This window comes from Thamnophis sirtalis, unplaced genomic scaffold (assembly GCF_051295495.1).
Source record: "Thamnophis sirtalis isolate CommonGarterSnake01/CBP01778 unplaced genomic scaffold, rThaSir2_p1.2 scaffold_4, whole genome shotgun sequence".
Taxonomy (NCBI): domain Eukaryota; kingdom Metazoa; phylum Chordata; class Lepidosauria; order Squamata; family Natricidae; genus Thamnophis; species Thamnophis sirtalis.
Genome location: NW_028261384.1, coordinates 123,725,414 through 123,751,372, shown reverse-complemented (window position 1 = coordinate 123,751,372; position 25,959 = coordinate 123,725,414). Strand labels below are relative to the sequence as shown.

Genomic DNA, 25,959 nt, shown 5'->3' with positions numbered 1-25,959 from the left:
TCGATGCAGACACCGATCTCCGCTCACCAGCAAGCAGGCTCAGGGTGACTGGGAGGGAGCGAAGGAAGTGCTTTTGGCAGCGGAGCTCCCCTCTTCCGCCGCTGCCGACTGCGAGGGGGAAGGAGCCCTTCTCTATGGTGTTTAACCATTTCCCCTTAAAGAGGCAGCGGACGGGGCTGCAGGACACGACGCTCCGAGCGCCACCGAAGCCGAATTGTGTGTGGGGGGGGTGTGTGTGCTCGCCAGGCTCCTGGGGAGGCTGTGCGTGACTCACCGCTCGGGTGGTGCCTCGAATGCACGGATCGCGAATCATTAAGGGATGCTTCATAAGGAATAATGGTGTATCATCATACCTACGGTCTGACCTAAGCGTAGTACACAAAATTGTCTGCTACAGTGTCCTGCTACTTCAGCTTCAACCACAATAATACACGGGCAAACTCAAACTCAAGGTAAACCACTCCAGCTCGATTGCAGAAAATACGACTTCAGCAACAGAGTGGTTAATGCCTGGAATGCTCTACCTGACTCCGTTGTTACAGCCTCAAACCCTCACAGTTTTAACCTTCAACTGTCTACTGTTGACCTCATCCCATTCCCAAGAGATCTGTAAGGGGCCTGCATAAGGGCACCAGCCTACCTAATTTATTTGTATCCATTCCCTCTGTTCTTATTCATGTTTATTCTTATTCCTGTTATCTTGTACACGAGTGACAAACTAAATAAATAAAAATAAATAAATAATGCATGGAAACTGATCATGGGGAGATTCAACCTAGAAATAAAAGAAATTTCCTGGCTGCGAGAACTATCCATCAAATGAGCAGCTTGCCTTTGTGGGAGCTTCATCACTGGAAGAAGAGACTGGACTGCCATCTGTCAGAAATGATGTAGTTGGGTCTCCTGCTTGGACAAGGGGTTGGATTAGATGGCCTACAAGGTCCCTTCCAACTCTCTTAAAGGTAGCGAAAGCATTGTGGGAAGAGGCACTGTGATGCCGGCGGGGAGAAACTGATCCGGGAGTGAGGCTTTGTGGAATGGAGGCTTTGAGATCTCAAAGATTCAGTGCCGACGCTTTTTGTCATTCCTATCCAAATCCAAATTGGAAACTCTGCTTGTCTCTATTCCATGCTTCTACAGGTGGCACGATATCACTGACCTTGGCAGTTCTCAACACAAGCTAAGCAAAGTCAGATCAAGTTATTATCTGGATGGAACACCACCAGGAGATCCTGGGACCGTACCGTATGAGCTGTTCTCTGAAACGCCCAAACTATTTTCCAAGGCATCTGAAGGCAGGATAAGAAGCAATGGATGGAAGCTAGTGAAGGAGAGAAGCAACCTAGAACTAAGGAGAAAATTCCTGACAGTTAGAACAATTAATCAGTGGAACAATTTGCCTCCAGAAGTTGTGAATGCCCCAACACTGGAAGTTTTAAAGAAGAGATTCAGACCACTTGTCTGAAATGATATAGGGTTTCCTGCCTGAGCATGGGGCTTGGACTAGAAGACCTCCAAGGCAGGGGTAAAATTCAGCCAGTTCTGACAGGTTTTGGAGAACCGGTAGCAGAAATTTGAATAGTTCAGAGAACCGGCAAATACCACCTCTGGCAGGCCCTAGGGTGGAGTGGAATGGAGATTTTGCAGTATCCTTCCCCTGCCATGCCCACAGAACCAGTAGTGGCAAAAAAAAACTGAACTTCACCCCTGCTCCAGGGTCCTTCTATTCCATTCCCACTCCATATTCCATTCTACTTTAGAGTGGTGGAATTCTGGGAGTGGAAGTCCACACATCTTAAGGTTGCCAAACTTTAAAAAATTGGAAGGTTGGTGTTATCATTGTTTTGTGGAATCATACTTATGTTGAGATATGTGATTGTTATTTAGCAGAAACATAAAGGATCTTGGGCCCATATTTTTGCAACTGTTTGGCATATAAATTGACTAATAAATATGACTTCTGGATATCATCAAATTCTGCTCTGTGACTATAAGGTTGCATCTTGTATAGGCCTTTATGGTTGGTTATAGAGCCATATTTGACTGGATGTGGCATTTTTGTCCATCAGTCGAGTCCTTCTCAATGCCCTAAGATAGGCAGATCTTAATAATATTGAGCTATTGCAGGATCTAAGCTGTTCCAAGAAAAAAGTACCCTTTGCAACTGATTATTCTTGTTATTTTACAGTTGCCTAACTACCAGAAGCAATTTATAGACCAGACTTTTTGAAGCAGATCAATGGAAACAGTCTGGAAACAGATACCCCTGTTGGATTTCTGGCTATTATCACATATGTCAGAGATGGAGAAGCAGAGATGCTTTCCGGGAGAGAGGATCTGCTGAATCTCCCTTGTTTGACTGGGTTCATGAACCAAGGTGAGCCATAATTTAACTGCAGTTTGTTGGAAGGAATAATCACATCAAATTAAACCATATTTGAACCTAAAGGTTGGGATTAGCCTTTCAGCCTGCTCCTCCTATAGTTTACCCGTGGGCAAAACCTATTTTTATCAGTTGATCAACGTGATATAGCATCATTTACATGTTTCCATTTTGAGTGTTAAAAACTGCTGTACTTTAAATATGTATCCCCAGGCTCTTTGTGTGTGTGTGTGTGTGTGTGTGTGTGTGTGTGTGTGTGTGTGTGTGTGTGTGTGTGTAGAAACTAATTTGTAATTACACAATCACATCTATAAGCACTCTCCAAGAGCATTTAATTATATTTTTACTTGATAAGCAGTTTGCTTTACACCAATGCCAAGGATTTCCAAACCCCAATGTTTGGCGAAAATACCTGTTTGACTCCACCCCTAACATTTTCCTAAATGCAGTGATTCGCTTAACAAATGTGGCAAGAAAAGCCATAAAATGGAGCAAACTCACATATCAAATTTCTCACTTAACAACAACATAAATGTTGGGCTCAGTTGTGGTTGTAAGTTGAGGACTTCCTGTATTGCCTTGAGTATCATCACTAGATGGGACCTCTGCTTGACGTTCTTCCAACAGCCATTGCAAATAGGAGTTGGTGGAGAGGGCTATGATGTCACCCTGCTTTAGTGGATTTTCTGATGTAGCACCAAGTGTATCCTCCTGATAGACAATGCCTACCATCCAGGTGCTGAAACAGATGCTCACTTGCACAGGTCTGAGGTTGCAAAATAGGTGAACCAACCCCAAAGATTTTGAATTGGAGCTATCATGAAAGACCATGGCATAGCCATTAGGCATAACCGAATCCAAAGGTTTTGCAAGAACTAGGGTGGTGCAGTGAAGTACTTGCAGGCTACTTCTGCTGTCTGCCAACACAAATCTCACCACGCTCAAGCTGGATTCAGCTTTCCATTTTCCCAAAGTGGGTAAAATGAAGACCCAAATTGGTGACTCTAAACCGCTTAGAGAGCTCTGTGAAGCACTGTAATGCAGTATATGTCTAAGTGCTATTGCTATTATAAGCTTTCTGGTTAGAGGCTGCGATTGCACACTGCGTCGTGAATTGTGTCACACAATTCATCCATTTATGTTACAGGTCAGCCTTAGCCTTCCTGCTTCTTCCAGAAAACTCATGGAAGTGAACCCAAAAAGTTTTTTTTTATTTTTCTTGTATATTATTAACTAGCCTAGAAACATCATTATTCCAAAAATACAAAATGTCAATTCTTCTCCATTTGGCTAAAACTGGATATAATTTACAGTACATAAAGCCCAGTCTGAGAGTACTTGGGGCCTTTTCATTGATGACCTCTGGCTCCACTAATACAGAAAGCAAGCTGGAGAGAAACAGTATGCAATACAGAAATATTACTGCAATGTACTCCTCCAGTATTTTTTTATAGTTCTAAAAAACTCCTCATTTGCATAAAGACCAGGAAGTGGCTGGGGAAGGGTAGCACTGCATAGACAATTGACCACTTTTCATTACCTTTTCTATGCACATTTTAAAAAACCCTGCAATTTTCCCAACCTTTGAGAGAACAGTAACAGTAATAGCATGGTTATACAGTCTGTGCAAACAGGAAAGGGCCTTCCTCAATATGCATTCTGTATTAGGACCCCTGACACAGGAAGTATTATGTGGCACTTATCCCTGTTCATATCATTTATTCCAGCGGTCTCCAAGCTTTTCAACTTGGCGGACCAGAGAGGTAGCAGCAACGTGGAAAGGGCTGGCTTCGTGTGTCTGCGCTCATCACTTTCACAAATGCAACTTCGTGTATGCACACACGGACTCGCCCACCATTCTGTAGTCCGGTACCAAATGGGCTACAGCCCAGCACTGAGTCACAGACCGAGGGTTGTGGACTCCTGACTTATTCAATCTGCCAAAACCTACACAATCAGTAGAGGGCAACAAGGAGATATAGAAAACCCTTGCTGCCACCTAGTGGCCATGTGGATGTTACAGTCCAGTTATGAAATGTTGACCTCACATCCATGTAAAGCTTAGTCTATATTTATTCAATGCTGGGTGTCTGAAGTCTATGGCGTTATGAATATTCTAACTGAAGACATCCGTGGCCTAAAGGATCTTGATTCTTTTCCCCATTTTATAGGACTGTCAACCAAGCTCCAGAGGTGACTTATGACAATCTTCCTCCAATTCTGATGGGAGAAAATAACAGTAAAACAAGTGATGGAAGTCACCTGGGTATTACAGGTTGTCTAATCAGGAATCTCCCACTGTCATCTAAACGTGAAGCAAAGGGTTCACCGACAAAAGGGCGAACGACAAAACTGCGCCCGACTAAACCGCGGTGACAAAACCGTGTGTTCTAAAGCGCTCCGACAAATGAGCGCTGAATCATGGCGACAACAGCGCGACGACAGAGCGCACTGTAAAACTAAACCTAACCCTAAACCTAACCCTAAATCTAACCCTAAACCTAACCATAACTCTAAACCTAACCCTAAACGTAACGCTAACCCTAAACCTAACCCTTACCTTAACTTAAATCGCTCCTCTGTTGACTGAAATCGCCCTTCTGTCTCTGCACTGTTGTCTCCACGCGGCTGTCGGCGCGTTGATGATGTCGCATTTTTAGCGATGCATTTTAGTCAGCGCGGTTTTGTCGTTCGCCCTTTTGTCGGGTCATGGAAGCAAAGCATGAACCAAAAACAAAATCACAAGATCTGGGACCACTGCCTGTTCCTTGAATATCTGAGGATGAACCTGAATAAATCTTTGGACTAGGAAACTATATACAGATTATTACAAGTGGGGGCACCTAGATTTTTAAGCTATCTGTCTCCTTTTTCCATTCTGCCGCTACTGAAGCAATGCTTTCTCAAGTCTAAAGATAAATATTTTCACAGCAGCAATTTTTAAAAATTTGCCATCAACCCACAAATCAAAATCAGTGTGGGTCAACCTAGACCAGGGGTCAGCAACCCATAGATCAAGAGCCACATTTAGCTTTCATCCCTCTGCTGCGGCTCCCTCCTTTCATCCCTCTGCTGCAAAGAGAAACGGCGATGGCCGATTCTCCAGCGCCTCATCCCTTGCTGGGACTCGTGAGTGTTTCTTCTGGCCCTTGTTGGTGCTGGGCGCACCTCGGGCACTTGGGGAAACAAGCAACCTGCTCTCCACCCTGAGACCCTGCCCGACCCTGCCACAGCCGCTGCCACCTCCATGACCTGCCGGCTGCTCTTGCAGCGTAAGAGTGAAATTTAGTGCGTTTCACAATGGGGGAGATGGGTCCCCTTCTCTTCTTGCAGCCCATTATGAACCGAAGCCACAATGCAGCCCTGGCCCACTTGCCCCTGGCAACAGCAGCAGGATTAGCTACGGCTCGGGTTGGGCCAGTCTCTCAGGGCAGAGAGCAGGCTGCACATCTCCTCGTGCAACCAAGGCACGTCCAGCACCAACGAAGGTCAGAAGCAGCTGCCCACTGTTTCCTGCTGCAGTCTGTCAAGCAGCTAGAGACCCAGCTAGAGATGAGGTGCCAGAGAATCAGAATCAGAGAGAAAGAGGAGGGACGGGACAAAGAGAGAGGCAGAGACAGAGATAGACAGAGAGAGAGCTACAGAAAGAGAGACAGAGAGAGAATGATTGAGACACAGACAGACAGAGACACACACAGAGTCAGAGAGAGAGAAGAGACAGAGTAAGACAGAGAAAGAGAATGACAGAGATAGAGTTAGTGAGACAGAGATGAGAGACTGAGAGAGACAGAGACAATCACACAGAGACAGAAACAGATACACACAGAGAGAGAAACAGAGACACAGGGAGACAGAGACAGAGAGACAGATACAGACAGACACACAGAGAGAAACATACACAGAGACACGAGACAGAGAGAGACATAGATAGAGACAGACAGAGACAGGGATACACAGAGAGAGGCAAAGACACAGAGAGACAGAGAAACTGGGAGGGATAAGGTGGGCCTGGGCAGAGCAAACAATTTAACAACCAGTTCTCTGTCCTAATGACCGGCTGGGTTAGGTGTGGCTGGGGGCAGATCATGCAACTGGGTGGGAATGAGTGACGCTGAGTTGGCCACGTACACCTAGTCATACCAGTTGTTAAATTATTGCCTCTCGGCATTTTCTTTTCTGTGGGAAACAAGTCCAAATGCCTCTTTGAGTGCTTAAGGTTGCAGACCCCTGAACTAGATCATCCATGTCAAGTATTTCAAGCCTATTATAACCAAGACTTCCTGAAGTCTAACTTGCCCAGAATCTTTTCACTAGTCGATAGGTTACCACAGTGTTTCTCAACCTTGTCGGTTTTAAAAGGCTGGCTGGAGATTTCTGGGAGTTGAAGTCCACACATCTTAAAGCCACCAAGATTTAGAAACAATGAACTACAAGATCATTGGCACAGATTCAGGTGAGAGGACAAAGGTATTCTGTACAGAAGCAAATGTCAAAACATGGAACTAGTCTTAGGCTTACTAGTGCTAGAATAGTCTCTGCAGCTTTATTCACATTTGTTACCACCAGAACGGATATTTGTCCATAGAAATCACTTGATGGTCCTCTAGGTTCTCAATGGTCATTATTTGAATACTGACTAAAACTTTGCAGACAATCCAGACCTGCGTAGTACAGTTGGACAAAAACACAAGCAAACTGATCCTGGGTTGCTAAGTTGGACAAACTAAAAGAGCGTCAGCATTCCCGAGATGCTTCAGGATGTTTCCTCATTATGGGTTGCCTGGCCTTGAGAAAAGCTGGAGTTCCTTACTGAGCATCTGCAGAGGATTATTCAGAAGATTCTCATGAGTGGATTGGAGATTTAGATTAGAACATTCACCCAATTGATCTGGTGCAACAGCTCTCCATCCTGGATGAGTCAAGAGTCATCATCTCCACCATCAAATCTCTCGCTCCATCTGCAATCATGGCTTTAAGATGTCAGGCATAGTCAGGTTCCTACAGCGACCCACAGATCAACACTCAGTTTATTGGGGAGGGAGGGGGGGGAGCAGACTCTACCCTTGCAGGAAATTGTTAGGAAGAAAAATAAATTCTGCCATCATCACTATCCCCTACCCAAAGCTCACCAACCTCTTTATTTCAGAGAACCCCAGCTCTGCTGCTATGCGCAATGCCCAACCTGACCCTCCATCGCTTCATTGGGTTTGGCCTCCCGGGTAAAGGAGCACCTCCTGCTTCCCTTGTGGCTGCCACTGATGTATCCGAGAATGCTGGATAAGGTTACAGCGGCGAGTGAATTGCCTACCACAGTCAGGACAGTGAAAAAGGGAATCTGCCGTGGTTGCTGGCTGGTTCTGGTTCTGGCGCAGGTTGTAGTTAAAATAGAAGCCCCTGTGGTGGCGGTGGAAAGGCCGCTTGGCAGAATGGATCGCTTGGTGGCGCGCCAGGCCAAAGTCATCCGTGAAGCGCTTCCCGCACTTGGAGCACTGGCACTCTCCGGGCTGGCGATGTTGCTGCTGGGCCAGTTGAGAGGGCTTGGCGAAGCTCTTGGGACAACTTCCATGCTGGTAGGATTGCTTTCTGGCATGGTGCCACTGGTGTCGAGCCATGTCCGAGTTGCTAAAGAACTTCTTGCCACAGTCTGGGCATGCAAAGCCTGGCATGGTTTGCTGCAAAAGGGACCTTGCCCTCTGCCTTCTGGGAGAGTGACCCTTGACAGTGGCATCACAACTCTTGAGAGGTCTTGGAGACGTTGGCGTGGATGGCAAGACATCTTTCATATCCTTTTGTGTCCGGGTTGCCAGCTTTTCCTTTTCATTTGAAAACTCCGGCTCTCCTTTAAAGGGGGAGGAAAAAGTAGGAATTATATTCAGCCTGGAGTAGTTTTTCCATTGGTTGATACTCTGAAATTCCAGTCAACACGAAACTAGATCCTGCTAGACCTCTACCTTCACATGCATGCAGTCCTCAACTTATCACCAGTTGCTTAGTGACCATTCAAACTTACGACGGACTTACCAAGGGACTACTTACTACTATTATTCTCAATTTCGAAGGTCACCCCTCCTTGCAGTTACGTGATTGAACTAGGTGCTTGGCAAACAGGCTGCATTTACAACTGTTTGCAGAATCCTGAAGTCATGTGATCTTTGTAAAGGTTCTGACTTCCTCAAAGAACTTCTTTAGTGGGTAAATCATATTGGCAAACTTTGAAGGGAAGCCAACTCTGACTCCCCCTCCCCCCAGGTTACAGTATAGTTAAAACCAGTAATGACCCCTTTCCCGTGTCATTAATCACATTGGCCAATTAAGTTAATTGGCAGGCTTCTCCTGTATTCCTTTCCTCCTTCCTCCATCGCCAAGGAGATAACCTTGGTTCTCACAAGAAAGCTCTATGTTGTGTATAGTAATACATTCCAACCTCCTCCCATACAGTGTGGCAAAGCTGAATCAGGAAAGGTTCAGTTCAGCATTGACAACCTCTTTTTACAACAGTTTTGCTGAAAACCACCATACTGTTCGGCAAAACACTGCCGGTAGCAAACCATTAATTTTAAAAAAAACTAGGCTCTACAATCTATCAATGACTATCTGTCATTTGAGAGCTTAAACAGGAAGAAAAGCAGTTAGTTCTCCAACTACGAAATAAAGGTAAAGATAAAGATTCCCCTGGCGCATATGCGCTAGTGGTTCCTGATTCTAGAGGGCGATCCACATCTGTTTCAAAGCCAAAGAGCCGGTGTCGTGGTTCCTATTTTTCTACTTGCATTTTTACGTACTTTCGAACTCCTAGATTGGCAGAAGCTAGGACAAGTAACAGGAGCTCGCTCTGTTACGTGGCGCTAAGGATTCAAACCGCCGAACTGCCGACCATTTGATCAACAAGCTCAGCGTCTTAGCCACTGAGCCGCCACGTCCCTTAACTAACAAATAGTGTGCTTAATTGGATAAATGCCCTGGATATTAATATATAGAAAACTTATTATATTCATATGAATCAGTATATTTTAAAATCTAATCTATGACTAAAGGAGCATCTTGGCACTCATGGTTAGGATGGTTGGTTGGAGGTTAGCAAGCCCGTGTTTTGAGACTTGTGTGATGCCCTGGGGTAGGATGAGCTCCCATCTTTGCTCCAGTTCCTGCTGGGAACATGAAAGGGGCCTCTGACTGTGCGTCTCAAGGGCAGCCATAATGATCCTTTCAACTAATCCTTTGAACTCAGAGGCACTTCCCGCTTCTGACACAAGTGCAGTGTGATCTATAATTTATATTTAATTTCTTGAATTCTTCAAATCTTACCAAACTGGTTACATATTTCCATCATACGTGTACCATGGCATTATGGGTGCCTTCTGTATAATTTTATTACTGTTATCTATGTGCTCCATGCCATACGCTAAATAAATATCAATTGCTTTGAAGATTTTTCTCCTGGAAGAGGTGCCATGCCCTCATGTAGCTGCTACACGTTCCAGTGGGGGTGGGCTTCCCGGTGTTGAGAAACTCGCCTGCTATTATACATTGTTTCACAAAGGAGCCCCATGCCCATTCCCTGATTTTGGGCACAGAAGCAAATCAAATCAAGAAGCAGAAGCAACCTTTTCCTCACCCGTGACTTCTGGAGAAGCACCTTCTTCAAGGTTCTGAATTTTATCCATGTACAGTTCATTGTTCTTGTTTCTCCCCATTTTGAAGACGAGATCTGGATTGTTGGTGGGAAATCCTACCAATAAAAAAAGAGAGGGGAGCGTGGGGGGGAATAGTAGAATTATTATTATTTTTTTTAAAGCAAATCATCTTAAAGACCATAATCCAGGAGAACAACTTACACAAAACTCAAACCTGCCTGCATGTCAAATTAAAATGTTTCAACAGCACAAATTAAACTCAGGGATGAAATGCTATCAGTTCGGACCGGTAAAATGCTACCACTTTGCCTGAACTGGTAGTAAAAAAAATGCTACCAGTTCAGGCAAACTGGTTTTTCCAAAATCAGCTGTGATGCGCAATTTATATTAGCTAGAAAACAAGATTTCCTGCTTTCTAGCTAATCTAAATCACGTGGCGTAGCGGATCCCTTCCCCACTGTTCGCTTACCTTTATAAGCCCGCTCGGTAGCAGGTTCTGCCCACCCGCCCAGACGTCATTTTGACGCTCTGCGCATGCCCAGAAGGTCCTATGTGCGCTCACATTGCTACCGAACCGGAAGCAAAGATAAGTGGATTTTACCCCTGGTTAAATCCAACTTCTGGTTTTCAATGGCAAGACTAGCTGTAGGGCTCAAACTTATGGTGAAGGAACCAATCAGCAGTTTCTCCCTTAGAACAGGGATCCCCAACCCCCAGGCCACAGCCCACTACTAGGCCTTTGACCATTTGGAACCCGGCCATTGGAAGTAGCGGGCGAGCGTGTGGCATCCCCACTTGCAAGAGCAGCAGGCAAGCACATGGATGCGTGCTCCATTCGCATGAGCGAATGCCCATTGTTTGTGCAAATGGAGCAGCCCGCACATGAGTGCCATCCCCTTCCCCATCCCGAAAAGGGGAATTGGGGAATTAGAAGGTATCTGGCTATGGTTTGCGGCTCAGTGATCTTATTATTATTGTGATGGTAAAAGATAGGCTATCATATATTTACTAATCAAATCTCAGAGAATTATAGCTCCTATGTTAACCTAGTAGGAAAGGATAAATAAATTCCATGGGAGGCTTTATTAAAAGCCTTTCAAACTTAGCCTGGTTAAACCTAATTTACACACTCTCTATCTTGTCTTGTGTTCATAATATAACAGGCCAAAGCTACATAAGCTCTGATTCTGCTTTTGCTTAGGACTGGTCACAAATGGCCAATGCTTTGCAGAGAACTAAGCCTACGCTGAACGTATCTGCATGCTTAATTTGTTATTAAGTGATTTGGTTAAGTGAGCCAGGTTTAGGCCACAAACATTATATATGACATAAGTCTCTTTCTGACAGTCCTTCAAAGTAGTCCCGATCAGGTAAACATTACTAATACTGTTCTAAGCTTTTGTGAGGTCATAGTAACAGAAACTTGCAAGTGCTTCCTTCCTTCCTTGACTTTGCATTCGAGGGAATGCAGAAGGATCAATCCTAAGAGACTTTCTCCCACGCCTGCCTTGGACTTAGGTTTCTCTGGCTGGGGAATTCTGGGAGTTGAAGTCCACACCTCTTCAGGTGGTCATAGTTAAGAAACACTGGTGTAGGCTTCAGCCCTTCCTCCTGTCCCTCAGGTTTATTCTCCCAGCCCATTACACTTCCCCAGTCCTGTCCAACTCTCACCCAATTCTCGGACATTCTCATAATTCTCCATCATCACTTTTGTGAAAATCTTCCTCTGAGATTCATCTAGGAGTCTCCATTCTTCCTCTGAGAAATACATGGACACCTCTTCAAAAGTCACCAGAGCCTGAAACCATTCAAATGTTGAATAATTGAGACCCCATCCTGTACAGATAGCCCTCGACTTACAACCAATTGGAGATCGTTCAAAGTTACAACAGTACTGAGGGGGGGAAAAACTTAGGACCGTTTTTCATACTTACGACCTTTGCAGCATCCCCAGGGTCATGTGAACAAAATTTGGCTGCTTGGCACCTGGCTCATATTTATGACAGTTGTAGTGTCCCAGGATCATGTGATCCATTTTTTAAACTTTCTGAAAAACTTCAATCAAGGGAGAAGCCATTCGCTTAACAACCGTGTTCCTAATTTTACAATTGCAGTGGTTCACTTAATAATTGTGGCTATAAAGTCATAAAATGGGGGGAAACTCACTTAACAACTGCATTGTTTAGCAATGCAAATTTTGGGCTTAACTGTTGTCGTATGTCAAGGACTACCTGTGCTTCCAAAGGAAACTGCTGAGAACATCTCAGGGGCTGCTACAAAGAAGAGGGAGTCAAGGTATTCTCCAAAGCACCTGAGGGCAGGACAAGAAGCAATGGGCGGAATGACCGAGAATCTCCACAGACATTTAGCAATGGCTGGAAACTAATCAAGGAGAGAAGCAACTTAGAACTAAGGAGAAAATAATCTGACAGTGAGAACAATTAATCAGTGGAATAACCTGCCTCCAGCAGTTATGAATGCTCCAACATTGTAGGTTTTTAAGAAGAGGTTGGATAACTATTTGTCTGAAATGGCATATGATTTCCTGCCTAAACAGGGGGTTGGATTAGAAGACCTCCAAGGTCCCTTCCTAAGTCGGTTATACTATTCTATTTTAACATGGGAATGATAAGTTGTTGCAGTTTGTCTTTGATTTACGACAATTGGGACCCAGATTCTCTGTTGCTAAGCAAGTGGATTGTTAAGTCGCACAAAATTTTATGATTTTTTTACAGCCATGGTTGTTAAACAATTCACTTTTTTTTAAAAAAAAGTTAAACTAATTAAATTGAGATCATGGATGTACAATGAGTTATGCTAAAAATGTCTGTGAAACCTTAAATGGCAAGAAAAAAATAAGAAAAATAGATGGATTACTCAGACCAGGGAATAGGAGAGAAGAGAGTAACAGAGGGTTTAATTGAAGAACAAGAATATAGAGGAAAAAAGAACGGAAAATGGAAAACAGCTAGAGGTTTTCATTGGAGTAAAATAGTCTAATAGATCAAACAGGGAATGATAACTTGGATTAACTTTGAAGGGGCACTTAAGGATATTGTAGATTTATTAAAAAGGAAATAAGGGTAAAATGGAAAATATGGAAAGAAAACAATAGAGCTGAAATTGGAAAAGAATTATGATGTAAAATGGATTGTGTACATGGTAAGATGTAAAAAAGAAAAAAAACACTGGACAACGTTTTGTTCATAAAGATGTATGTGTAACAAACAAACAAAAGGGGGGAGCCATGGTCGTTAAGCAATTAACTGCAGTTGTTAAATGAAGCACATGGTCGTTAAGTGAATCTGGCTTCCTCCATTGACTTTGCTTGTCAGAAGCCAGCTAGGAAGGTAACAAATAGCCATTACATGAGCCCAGGGTGTTGCAACCATCATAAATACATGCCAGATGTCCAGCACCTGAACTTCAATGTTACTGTTTGGATCGTATGACGGTCATAAGCATAAGGATTGATCTAAGCCCCTTTTTTTCAGTGCTGTTGAAACTCTGAACAGTCACTAAACAAATTTAGTCACAGACATGTCATTCTTTGAGAAGGCAGAAACTACGACGTTCCAAATGACAAAGATGTGATTTAAATCTTGCATTCAAATTAAGGAATAGCATGTATATTATTTATACTAAGACAGAATTACTAAATCATGCATATTTCCTCAAATCATTTCAATGACAAAAAATAGGAATATTGACAGAAGTCCAAAGAATACATATTTATCTATTATAGTCCTGCAGCATGAGAAAGGGAGAAAAACCCCTTAATTTTCAAACAATGTCATTTGTTTATGAATTTATTAAACCATCTCAGTGAAGGCTACTGTAAGCATCAGCGCACCCATCTGTTATATCAGCTAATTGGTATTCTGCTTTTATAAATACTTCAAGGCCGTGAACATATCCAATACGCCTTCATCCTCTTATTTTTCCTACAACATCAACCCTCCAAGGTGAATGGCTACTCATCCTTATTTCAAGAATCAATTGTTAGAAATAGGATGATTTGCCACAAAATGTTTTTTCTTCTCCTGCTTAGGCAGGGTGGGTGGGTGTTGGACTTGATGACCTACAAGGTCCCTTCCAACTATTAATCTCTGTGTGTGTATGTGTGTGTGTGTTTTCCAGTATAACTCTGGAACGCCTCGAGCAATTTCAACCAAGATGACTTACTCTCTGGAAACAAATACTGTGAGGATAAGACACCCTAACACCTCTCAGAGAGGGGGTGTTCTGTTAAGATACAGCCTGCTGTGCCTTAAAGTGGATTCTACTGTACAGCGCTGTGAAGTTGCCATGGTAACAGCTTCACAGTACTCCGCAAGGGAGGTCCCTCTGGTAAGGGGGAAAATCCAACATTAGAAATTATGTTTGGTCTGGACATTTTCCCCTTATAAATAAATACCTGGACAATGCCAAGTTATCAGTTAGTCTGTTAAAATTGAAGACCTGATCTTTGTTCTTTGGTAATTCGCTTTCCTCATAGATAAGTTGTTTTTCAACCTCAAATAGTGATTCTAACACCATCACCCCCTAAATATTGGGGACTTAGTGGGTCAATATTGAGACACTATGCCTCACAGTCAATAGCCTTTAAGATCCCTCACCTTTTTCCCATGTCTCTCAAGCAAAGAAAGTCCTGTCAGAAAGTTTTCCACCAACTCGACAGCCTGACCGCAACTTTCCGGGTGCTGCTGCCATACCCAATTCTGTATTTCTTTGGGCAAGGTAGCCAAAAATTGTTCCAGGACCAGCAGTTCTAGAATCTGTTCCTTACTACGTCTCTCTGGTTTCAACCAATGGTGGCAAAGGTCCAATAGTTGCCTGTACGCTTTTCGGGGTCCCTCACCTTCTGGGTAACAGTACCAGCGAAAACTCTGGCGGGCACTCTCCATGGCAATGCCTCCTTCTTTCAAGATGCTTGTCACTTCTCCCTCTTCTCCAGCTGTGAGATTATTACAAGCTGCCTCTTCAAGTTCTCCTATTCTGTCAGGTTCTGTTAAATGGATCATCCCTTCTTCAGAATCTCTTGGTTTGTTTTGGGAAATCACATTGGCCTGGTGATTGCCCCGTAAGGTGTCCTTGGATCCTTCTGCCTTCTGAATATAGTCCTCACAGATCTTAGCCATCTCCATCTGCGTGACTTCAGTTTGAGTGGCCTTTTCAACTTTGGAGAGGCCTCTACCTTTAACAGGTTTTGTGAAGTCCTTAGTCTTCCCTCCATCTGTGGCCATTAATGGGGCCTCATCTTGTAATTCTGGCACGGTGCAAATCTTGATATCATCTCTGAGCTCAATCCTAGATTCTGGTGAGGACTTCCCTTGGACTTCAATTTCTTCTTCAATAGTAATCACGCAATCAATTCCAACTTTCCCTTCAGTGTTGGCCTCCTTCTCTTTAAAGGAATCAGAAGAATTTTCAGAGGAAACCACACAAACCTGAATGTCATCCAGCATTATCTTAGGAGGGCTTGCATCTGTCTCTTTGTGCTGTGGACTCGGAAGGAGGACCTGCTGCCAGACTTCCCAGTACTGGGGCTTCACAACCGTTCCATTTAGATCCACACGGTCTTTCCAGGATGGTGAGCAACTTAGGAATTCCTTAATCGTCCCAACAGGAGGCGAACTCTTCTCCATTTCTACTTTAATTTAGATTTCTGGCTTTGGAAATGCGGAGAAAAGAAGCAATCGGCTTAGAATCTAATAGGAAGTCGGATTCCTCGAGAAGCCGTCGTAGTCACCTCTTGCTGATTTTTCGGAACTTAGTTTATGTTCGCCCCATGAACAGACATCCTCCAGAAAAGAGTTAAAGAGGATTCTTCCAGCCAGCTGAAAGGGGGGAGAGGGGAGAAAATGTACCTGGTCAGAAAAAGTTGGCAATTGTGAATCAAAGAAAAAAAAAATACAGGCAGTCCTCAACTTACAACAGCAATTGGGCCAGAATTTCAGTTGCTAAAACAATGTGGTCATAGAGCAAGACAGGGAAGGAGTAAGACAACGTGAAAGAGTGTGACAGAATGCATGAGAGGCATAGTGCAGGTTGGAGAGGGGGTGAGACCGTTCGGGGGGGGGGGGGCTGTACAAAAGATGCAATCCAGACCTGGGAGGGGGTACATGAGGAGCATGACAAAGGTTAGGAAGAGTGCGAGGGACGTACAAGAGGTGCAGGGCAGGTTTGGAAGGATGCATGAGAAACACAATGTGTTGGGAAAGGTGTGAGAAAATGTGCAAGAAGGTGTGATGCTGGTCAGGATGGCTGCACGTTGGCCACACAGGGCTGCAAAGATCAGGAAGGTGAATGAAAGGAGTGGCGTGGGTCAGGAGGAATACACAAGGGGTGTGGAAGAGGGACGGTGAGAGTCAGCAAAGGATGCATGAAAGTGCAGGGGAGCCCATGAGAAGAGGGTGAGTGAGACTGCATGGAGGTACACAAGAGGCACAAAGCAGGTTGAAAAGGTGCCATGAAAGTCTGGTGTGTGTGTGTGTGTGGTGTGTGTGTAAAAAAGACACAGCTCAGGAAGCGCACCAACCCAAAGATTTTGAAATGGTTTCTCTCCAGGGTGGAGCTGTCATGAAAGACCACTGGTGTAGCCATTAAGTAGAACTGAATCTAAAGGTTTTTGCAAGAGCTACAGTGGTTAGAGTGCAGTACTGCAGGCTACTTCTGCTGACTGACTGTAATTTGAACCTCACCAGGCTGAAGGTTAACTCAGCCTCCCATCCTTCTGAGGTAGGTAAAATGAGGACCTAGATTGTTGGGGGGGCAAAAGGCTGACTCTGTAAACAGCTTAGAGAAGGGTATAAAAGCACTGTGAAGAGGTATGTAAATAAGTGCTATTGTTATTGCACATGCTGAACGCATATGATAAAACTTAAAATGCCTCGAATCTGCCTCTTTTTAGCAGCCTTCTGATCTGGAATCCAAGAAACCCATCTCCACTCACAAAAAGCAATGTTTCCTTAAAGGCAATAGATCACTGATAGGTGTGAATTTGGCACTGGAGCCAATCAACATTTAAAAGCCTTGAGAATTTAGCACCTCTGCCTGCCCAGGAAGATCTTTTCTGATGAGGGAGATAACAGACAAAATATTTTCTAAGTCCTAAGACCATAAAACTATATCACACCTGGATTTCCTGTTTCTCGGTAACTATAAAACTTATACATCACACTCTTGTGAGCTCATATCTTAACACAAAGGATTTCAAATGACACAAAACCCCCACTAAAGTACCAGTCTGGGGTCAGTGCCCCCAAAAGCAAACCTTGTATTGTTTTTGGAATAATAAATCTTTTTTTTTTCCAAAAGCAGCCAGCCTCCGCATCTTGATTGCTTCCCAGCTCAGAAGGAACCCAGTGTCAGGCCTGGAAACCATCTTTTGCATTGGGCCTGCAAAATTCAATGCTGTGGGAAAATGGGAGGGGGAATTATATGGAGTATGGGAGATATATAGTCATAATAAAATTTATTTTTCAGACAGTCAAGGACATCTTATCTTGCACATGGAGGGAGGCATCTCCAGTTGGGACAGTGCCTGATTGGGCCATGTGATGGACATGTGAGTGCTGGACAGGGATTTGAACTTTCACTTGTGTGGGGAAAACCTGGAAACTTTAAGATTCGGATTTCCCCAGAGATGCCAATATGACAGCTCTAATAAAATGGAACTTTGAGGAAATCCAAGCCTCAGAGTTTTCTTTTGTTGGGGGTGTTACTTGGAACCCTGGCAGCCGCCTTATGTGGTTGTCTGCTAAGCGGTGACAAACTGCCAGGAATTCTGGGGAGAGGGAATTGTTTGGGGAAATGAACATCCTGCCTCACCCTATCACCCAGCTGGAAGGGGGGAGCCACATACCAAACTGCCCTTGGACTGAACGTTATAAAAACATCTTGCCTGAACCCAATTGGTTACACTGGAATGGACAAAGAGAGAGAGAGAGTTAAGGGAGGGGAAAGTAGAACTTAAGAATTTTGGCATGTGATTCTCAGTTCTGGCTTTGCAATATAGATAGTCCTGGGTTTAACAACAATTTAGTTTAGTGGCCATTCAAAATTACAATGGCATTGAAAAAAGTGGCCTGGGACCATTTTTCACAATGTGATTTACATTCAGATGCTCAACAACTGGTTCATATTTATGACGGTTGCAGTGGCCTGAGATCATGTGATCCCCTTTTGCAACCTTCTGACAAGCAAAGTAAAGGGGGAAGCCAGATTCACTTAACAACAGCATTACTCATTTAACAACTACAGTGGTTCACTTAACAAATGGGGCAAAAAAGCCATAAAACGCGGAAAAACTCACTTAACAAATTTCTCACTTAACATAAATTTTGTGCTCAATTATGGTGGTAAGTCAAGGGCTACTTGTACCACAATACACTTAGCCTCTAATAAACTATATCTTTCTCAAGAAATGGAGCCAAGGATCGTGTCAGACCGTGTAATCTTTGTGTGAGAATACTCAGATCTAGTTTTACTTTTGCTGTAACCACTTAACTTTAGTAAAAAAACCTAACACTTGGAGTCAAGAATCTTTCCTAAATGTCTAAGTCGGAGCAAGTCTATCATTAAGTTAGATCTGAGTATTCCCATGCAAAGGTTACACATTTTTCTCTTTCCACGGCCTTTCACTCTTGACCAGTTTATCAGTGTCCAATAGTATTCCTTTTCAATGTTTTGGGAACAGCTCTGATGCTAGGCACTTCTTGATGTAGTTTCCCATTCTATTCCCAGGCTGTGTCCTTGGCAACCGACTTATTCCACTTTTACACCTCTAGTCAGCTTGTCTCCCCACCACCACCACACACACACACACACACACGTCTACTCAGTCCCATGTCCAACCTTTGCTTCCCCCAAATTCCCCCCCCCCTTTTATGGCAGGATGCCAGCGAAGCGAAAGAAGCTGAAAATGGCAGACCTGACAGATCGTTTCTATTTACAGGTTTAAGTTGTGGTAGGTCCGACATTTTGCTTTGCCTGCCTTGCTTAGTGATTTGTACTTCTAGGTGGGCAAAGAAGCCCCTTTGCAAAGATAAAAGTCTCTCTCTCTCTCTCTAAATTCAAGGATCAAGTTCTTATTAACTCCACACCGGGGTGGTCAAATTTGAAGGCAACAAAGGGACCGGAACCAAAAAAATGGGTCAGCTCCAGAGAAAAACTAAATTTAGTAGCAGATGAGAAAATGCAAATGACATGGAAATCCCGACCTTAGCAACTGCTTTCACAGGAAAAGGAGGAGTCCAAGTTAAGATACACACAGAGAAACACATACACATACAAACACGCACATATATACCCTTAGCCTGATCTCAAATAATCAGAATAGAGCTGGAAGGACCTTGGAGGTCTTCTAGTCCAACCCCTTGCTCCAGCAGCAGATTCTGCCTATAACGTTTCAGAAAAGCGGCTCTCCAGCCTCTTCTTTAAAAAAAAACCTGAACGATCTCAATGGTCAGTTTCCAGTATTGCCCCCTGCGAAGTGGGGGGGAGAGGTGGGAGACGGGAAGGTAGGAAAGGGGAAAGAGGCTCGATTCCCGATCCAACATGAGATGAGGAAAGGGGCGAAGAGGGCGCAACGTCGCGTGCGGAAAAGCGGGCAGGGGACGAGATTGAGCAGGCGCCGCCGTTTCTTCTCCATTGGAGGAAAGGCGAGGCGGCGGGAAAGGCGTCCCGGTTCCTTGCTTTCATCTCCGCCCGATTCCGGGGAGGGAGGCGCGGCTGGGCGATCGCAAGCTTGGGATTCCGCGTGGGCAACGAGCCGTCCAAGCCAGGGGATGGGCAGGCGCGGGAAAAGGGAGCCTTGGCAGTAATGCCTCTTGCGCTCCTGGGATTTCTCTTTTCCAGCAGCCTCGGCGCTGACGGCTCCTTTCTCCGCTGCCTGCCACGCGAGCCCGCGCATTCCCTCCCGCGCGTCCCCGTGGGGCTGGGAGGGGGTGGGGGATGGGAATGAGGTTGTACCTGCGCCGGAGGAAAGCCGGAGTTGCTCACCTTCCCTCCTCCCCCTTGGAAGACGGGAGACTCCTTGGGGACCGGTGAATCATGCTCAAGCCCGGTCTTCTCTGCTTGCGTCGGGGGCCGCAGGAAGGGAACTCCCCAATCCCAGGAAATGCGCAATGGCCCCCCTCCGGATAAGACGCGGCCTGCCCTCCCCTTCCGTCTTGCTGCACGTGGGAACGGGGGTGGGATAAGTGGAGAAGAGGAAGGGAGGGAATGTCAGGGGTTAACTATTCCCGGGCTGTTTTGGTTTGCGAAAACGGAGCCGATCCGCCAAGGGTCCTTTTTCCTGCAAACCAGCCCCAGCTCATCGCTTCGCATTTTTGAGCGGTTCCTAAATTGCAGCTCCAAACGTTCACTTTCTCGGATCCGCAATTCAACCGAGATGATTCATATGGCCGGTTGCGAAAGTAATTTCTCAGAAATCAGACACACAAACAAACAAACAAACACAGATAGAGACACATACACATACATACACTATCAAGTTCTCTATCTCTCTCCCTCTCTCGTGCAAGGCAAGCCGTCATCGGTAGATGGCACCCTCGGCCTTTCCTGATAGAATAGGATTCTTTATTGGCCAAGTGTGTTTAGACAAGGAATTTGTCTTTGGTCCAAATGCTCTCAGTGTAGTAAGGAGAATAAAATACATTTATCAAGAATAAAAAGGTACAACACTTAGTGATAGTCAAGGTTACTAATAAGCTATCAAATCGTACTAGGAAACAAAACCTATAGAATTGAAAGATATAAGCAATGTGGTTATAGTCATAAGTGAGGAAATACTAGGAAGGAAGAGACCAGTAATAGCAATACATTCTTAGTAAATTATTGACAATGTTGTGGGAACTAGTTGTTAAGCAGAGTGATGGTATTCGGAAAAAAGCTGTCCTTGTGTCTAGTTCCGTGATGGTGAACCTATGGCAAGTGTGCCACAGGTGGCACACAGAGCCATTTCTGAGGGGACACAAGGCATTGCCCTATCACCTGCAGCGAGCTGATTTTCAGCCTTGATTGTTGGCTGTTTTTTGCCCTCCGGAGGCTTCCTAAAGCCTCTGGAGGGTGAAAAACCGCCCAACACGCAACCCAGAAGTTTAGGAACAGAACTTTTGGCACCTGAGGTGAAAAAGGTTCGCCATCACTGGTCTAGTTGTTCTGGTGTGCAGTGCCCTATAGTGTCGTTTTGAGGGCAGAAGTTGAAACAATTTATGTCCAGAATGTGAAGAGTCCGTAGATATTTTCACAACCTTCTTTTTGACTCGTGCCATACACAGGTCCTCAATGGAAGGCAGGTTAGTAGCAATTGTTTTAATGTCTATGGAGATTCTCAGTGATTCAGGTGATGATTGTCCCAAAGGTGCTTTTTCAGGAGGCAACTGAAGTCTCTTGTTTTTTTCTTTGAGGATGTTTCTTTTCACATCCAAGAGGCTTCTTCAGCTCTGACTGGATGGTGAGGAATGGAAGGATTTACATTCCTTGCAGACAGATGGTTGTTTGTGTTCTTTTTAGAGAGTTGTTGAGGCCACTTGAAGGGTTGTCTGTGTTCTGAGGGTCACTTGAGTGATTCAGATGAGTGTGGAACCTTCTTGGAACTGCTGAAAGCATTGTGTTGTGGAGGTATGTTTTCTGCAGGTTGTTTTCTGCCCTGTTCTCCATTGTTTAAAGAGTGCTTTGCCATTACATTGTACTGATAAAGGAGAACATTTGCAGCTCAGGGTTGACATAAGGGGTCCTTGGTGCTCTCTTAGCTTGGTTGTTTTTTGCAAATGTTTCATTATTCAACTAGGTAACATCATCTGTGCTGGCATCAGTGATAAATTTAACTAGTTGGCTAATGAAAGGACTGCAAGAAAACAAGTTTCCTGCCTAGGCAGGGGGTTGAACTAGAAGACCTCCAAGGTCCCTCCCAACTCTGCTATTGTATTGTATTGTATTGTATTACGTTCAGAAACCGCCAAGAGCCCCATATTACACCATAGTCTAGTTCAGTGATAGCTAACTTTTTTGTCGTGGCATCCCTAAAGTGCGTCGTGTACGACAGCATGCCAGCACGCATGCCAGCACTCATCATGCTATGGATGTGTGATACAACCTCCAGTGCCTGGCCCCACGTGCATGTACGGACGACCTCCATGGATGGGTTCCGGCTCTTTTTACTGCCAGTTCGCTCATGGATGCACTTGGGTGCACTACATGCACATGGTCAGTAGGTTAAAAAAATGCTTCTCCACATACGCAGAAGTAAAAAACAAGATGGCGGTGCCTATGGCAGTGCCGATAGAATCGGTTCAGGGGCGTGGCCAGCCAAACTGGTAGGAATTCACCTCTGGCGACCCCCCTATATTCCCCGCCCTCTCACACATGCATGCATGACCCACACACACACACCTTGTTTTGGGCCTAGCAGGCCTCCCTGTAGCCTCCTGAGATCAAAAATGAGCCGGGGGTGTGCTGCATTCCCCCTGCCTCCCACACATACACACACAACCCCATGCACCTTGTTTTGGGCCTAGCAGGCCTCCCTGCTGCCTCCTGGGAACAAAACAGGCTGTGGGGTGTGGTGCCACACTTAGGCCTCCTGGGACCCAAAACAGGGTGGGGGGTGCCACATCCCCCACCCCTCCCCCAAATATACCCGTGACCCCCCTGCACCTTATTTTAAGCCTAATAGGCCTCCCTGTAGCCTCCTGATATCTCAGTCAAAACAAGGCACATTCCAACTGATATGCCCGAGGTCGTCTCCACGGAAACCCACAGTGACTGGAGGGAGTTCCTGCAGTCTTTTCGGTTGTCCTGGGGCCTTAGCTCAGCTTTTCATCCGACTACCAATTTGGGGGGAGGGGAGAGAGAGGACATTTAAACGCCATGATAGAGCAGTACCTGAGGTGTTATGTGAACTATCAGCAGTCCAATTGAGTGGACCTCTTGCCTTTCGCTGTTCACAGTAGCATGGGCCTAACCATTCAAAATAGTGAGTGGCATGGACTTTGTCCCAATGCCAGAATACCCAAGGGATCCCCCCCCCTCAATTAAATTGACAGGGTCTTTTGACACTAAAAGCAGTATGGGGAAATGTCAAAAAGGCGCTAGCTAAAATGGCACTAGCTAAAATGGCGCAGACCTATAAGAAACAGGCAGACAAACACTGAGTCCCACAACGACCATTCCAGCAGGGGGTGGAGTCTACCTTTCTACAAAATACTTGAGGTTAAAACTCCCCAGTAAGAAGCTGGGGCCCAAGTTCATGGGGCCATTCCCCATAGTGGAAATCATAACCTAATCACTGTGCAATTAAAATTGCCCCAATTGCTAGGAAAGATATACTCAGTATTCCATAGCAGCGTCTTAAAACCCGTGGTCATGCCAACCCTGAGACCACTACCCCATGAGTCTCCGGACCCGGTGGTCATAGAGGGACAAACCCATTATGAGGTGCAATGAATTCTCGACTCGAGGTGGCACAGGAGACAGCTGCAATACCTATTCAAGTGGAAGGGCTAACCCTTATCAGAGGCATCTTGGGTAAAGAGTAGAAACATCCAGGCTGACCGCCTCATAGCTAAATTCCACGCGGACAACACAAACAAATCTGGTGTGGAAACGCAACCCTAAAATCTATACCTGTACTTGAACCGTCTTTGTTTTGGACAGGAAGTGAGGGGAGCTGAATGTCAACTCTCAAAGCATCCATGACCTGCTCTCGAGTTGCCATAGGCAAGGGGGATGAGAAAGTGAACCTTGCAGCTGCATCAAGGAACTGGTATCGGAGTGAAAACAAGCCACATTCCAACAGATACACAGAGGTCGTCTCCACGGAAACCCAGTGGCCAGTGGGAGTGACTTTTACAACCTTGCTACTTTGGGTAATGTGAGTGACGACACATATTGTGGGGAGGGGGAAACAGGATCGGAGGCAAAGAACGAATTAACTAAGATCAGATTTGAATCCACCTGGTCTGTGCCAGCATGAAGCTCCTAATAAACCTTTGAAGCTTGGATTGAGGTTCATGATTTAATTAGGGAATCTGAACCCTGACGTAGTGTCTGCATAATGTCTCCTGATAAGAGAAAGCTTGTTCGCACTAATTTTGCATCTGGTTAGTCTTGTGAACTGCAGACAACTTTTTGCTTTTTAATATCCTAAAATGTATGCCCCTTCTGTCATCATTTTATGATGACAGAACATGTGTGATATTATGGGATGCAAATATATAACCTGTTTGACTGCATGTAATTGATTATCTTTGCAAAGGAAAAGTTACTTTTGTTCTGTCCAATCAACTTTTCTCTTGCATTTTCTCTGATGTCTTAACTATAAAAAGGAATGTAAGATGGGTCTTGAAGTTCTTCCTTTTCACAGGGCGATCCTACTTTATTAGAGTACTAGATGATAACCCAGGTATTTATAGACTTCAAAGCTTTTGTCTGACAGAACCATTGAAAGGGGCCTTTCTTCCCGCTACCCCAGTGCCCATCATCCCTGCCCTCTCCCTTCTTCCTCCCATGCGCTCTTCTTTCCTGCCTTATCTACGGTTCTTGGAGGCAATAGTGCAGCAATGAAATCTATTATGAAATGCAATCAAGTAAGCTAAGGGAAAAAACAAAATTGTTTCGTTAAAATTATGAAGTAATTACATCCATTTAGAAATTTAAAACTTTATTAGAAATTTTTATTTTTCACCTCTTCCCAACAGAGCTACACTATTCCTGAACTGTCTGGTGTGCTCGGTATAAAAATGCAGCACCCTTTTGACATCCAAAAAATGCCAGAGCCGTTCTTTAGAGTGGACAGGGTTCGGGGCACAACAATAGGAAAATCTGCCACTACCACCCATTTTACCATTTTCTCAAACTGGGCCTGGGACTGGAACATAAATCCCTGAGCTGGGCCATGCTGCACCTCCTCTACCCCCTGCTGAAATAGGCCTGGGTCTCCTCCGTGGCCTCCATACCTGTTTCGCCTTGGTTGGGATGGTCCCGTCCTTCACGGCGATGATTTGGGGCGAAGGACGATCCTGGGAACACCGGCCAAAGTTATGAGGTAGGGGCACACTCAAAGGCCTCTGTACTGGCCTAACCAAGCTCCCTTCACTTCGTAGGCCGACTGTGTGAGGGAAGCCTAGGCCTAAGTTTGGGTGAAGGATGATCCTGGAAACACAGGCCGAACCTGTTTCCTGTGAGATTGAGCTGCCGCGATGAGGTGGGAGTGTGCGATCCGCTTAGGCTGTGGCGTGTCTAATCAAAGGCCTCTACTGGTGTAATCAGGCTCCCTTTGTTTCGTAGTCGTACTGTGTGAGTGAGGACTAAACCTTAAAGGCCCACTGTGTGAAGGAGCACAGTCAATCAAATGCCTCTGTACTGGCCTAATCAGCTTCCCTTCATAGGACTAGTGTGTGAGGGAGGCCTAGTCCTTAAAGGCCCACTGTGTGAAGGAGCATGCTCAATCAAAGGCCTCTGTACTGGCCTAATCAGGCTCCCTTCGCTTTGTAGGCCTACTGTGTGAGGGAAACCTAGGCCTGAGTTTGGGTGAAGGATGATCCTCGGAACAAAGGCCAAACCTGTTTCCTGTGAGATTGGGCTGCTGCGGTGATGTGGGGGTGTGCAATCCGCTTAGGCTGTGGCATGTCTAATCAAAGGCCTCTGTACAGGCCTAATCAGGCTCCCTTTATTTCGTAATCATACTGAGTGAGGGAAGCCTAGGCCTTAAAGGCCCACTGTGTGAGGGAGCACAGTCAATCAAATGCCTCTGTACTGGCCTAATCAGTCTCCCTTTGCTTTGTAGGCCTATTGCGTGAGGGAAGCTTAGGCCTGAATTGGGGTGAAGAATGATCCTGGAAACACAGGCCAAAGCTGTTTCCTGCAAGATCAGGCCGCCCCAGTGAGGTGGGGGTGAACAATCTGCTTAGGCCATGACATGCTCAATCAAAGGCC

The 25,959-nt window shown here is 45.1% G+C and overlaps 1 protein-coding gene across 1 annotated transcript in view; it reads right to left on the bottom strand.

Moving 5' to 3' along the window:
* Nucleotides 1-19,947, bottom strand: part of ZNF629 (zinc finger protein 629) — a 34,391-nt gene extending 14,444 nt beyond the window's left edge. Inside the window, exons 1-7 of the mRNA XM_087714686.1 lie at nucleotides 17,294-19,947; nucleotides 14,637-15,857; nucleotides 11,689-11,815; nucleotides 9,999-10,112; nucleotides 7,585-8,222; nucleotides 6,944-7,044; nucleotides 2,962-3,197 (exon numbers count right to left, since the gene is read on the bottom strand). Coding sequence (XP_087570812.1) covers nucleotides 2,962-3,197; nucleotides 6,944-7,044; nucleotides 7,585-8,222; nucleotides 9,999-10,112; nucleotides 11,689-11,815; nucleotides 14,637-15,665 — 2,245 coding nt within the window. The 5' untranslated portion in view covers nucleotides 15,666-15,857; nucleotides 17,294-19,947. The remainder of the gene's footprint in view (nucleotides 1-2,961; nucleotides 3,198-6,943; nucleotides 7,045-7,584; nucleotides 8,223-9,998; nucleotides 10,113-11,688; nucleotides 11,816-14,636; nucleotides 15,858-17,293) is intronic.
* Between the last annotated feature and the right edge of the window lie 6,012 nt (nucleotides 19,948-25,959).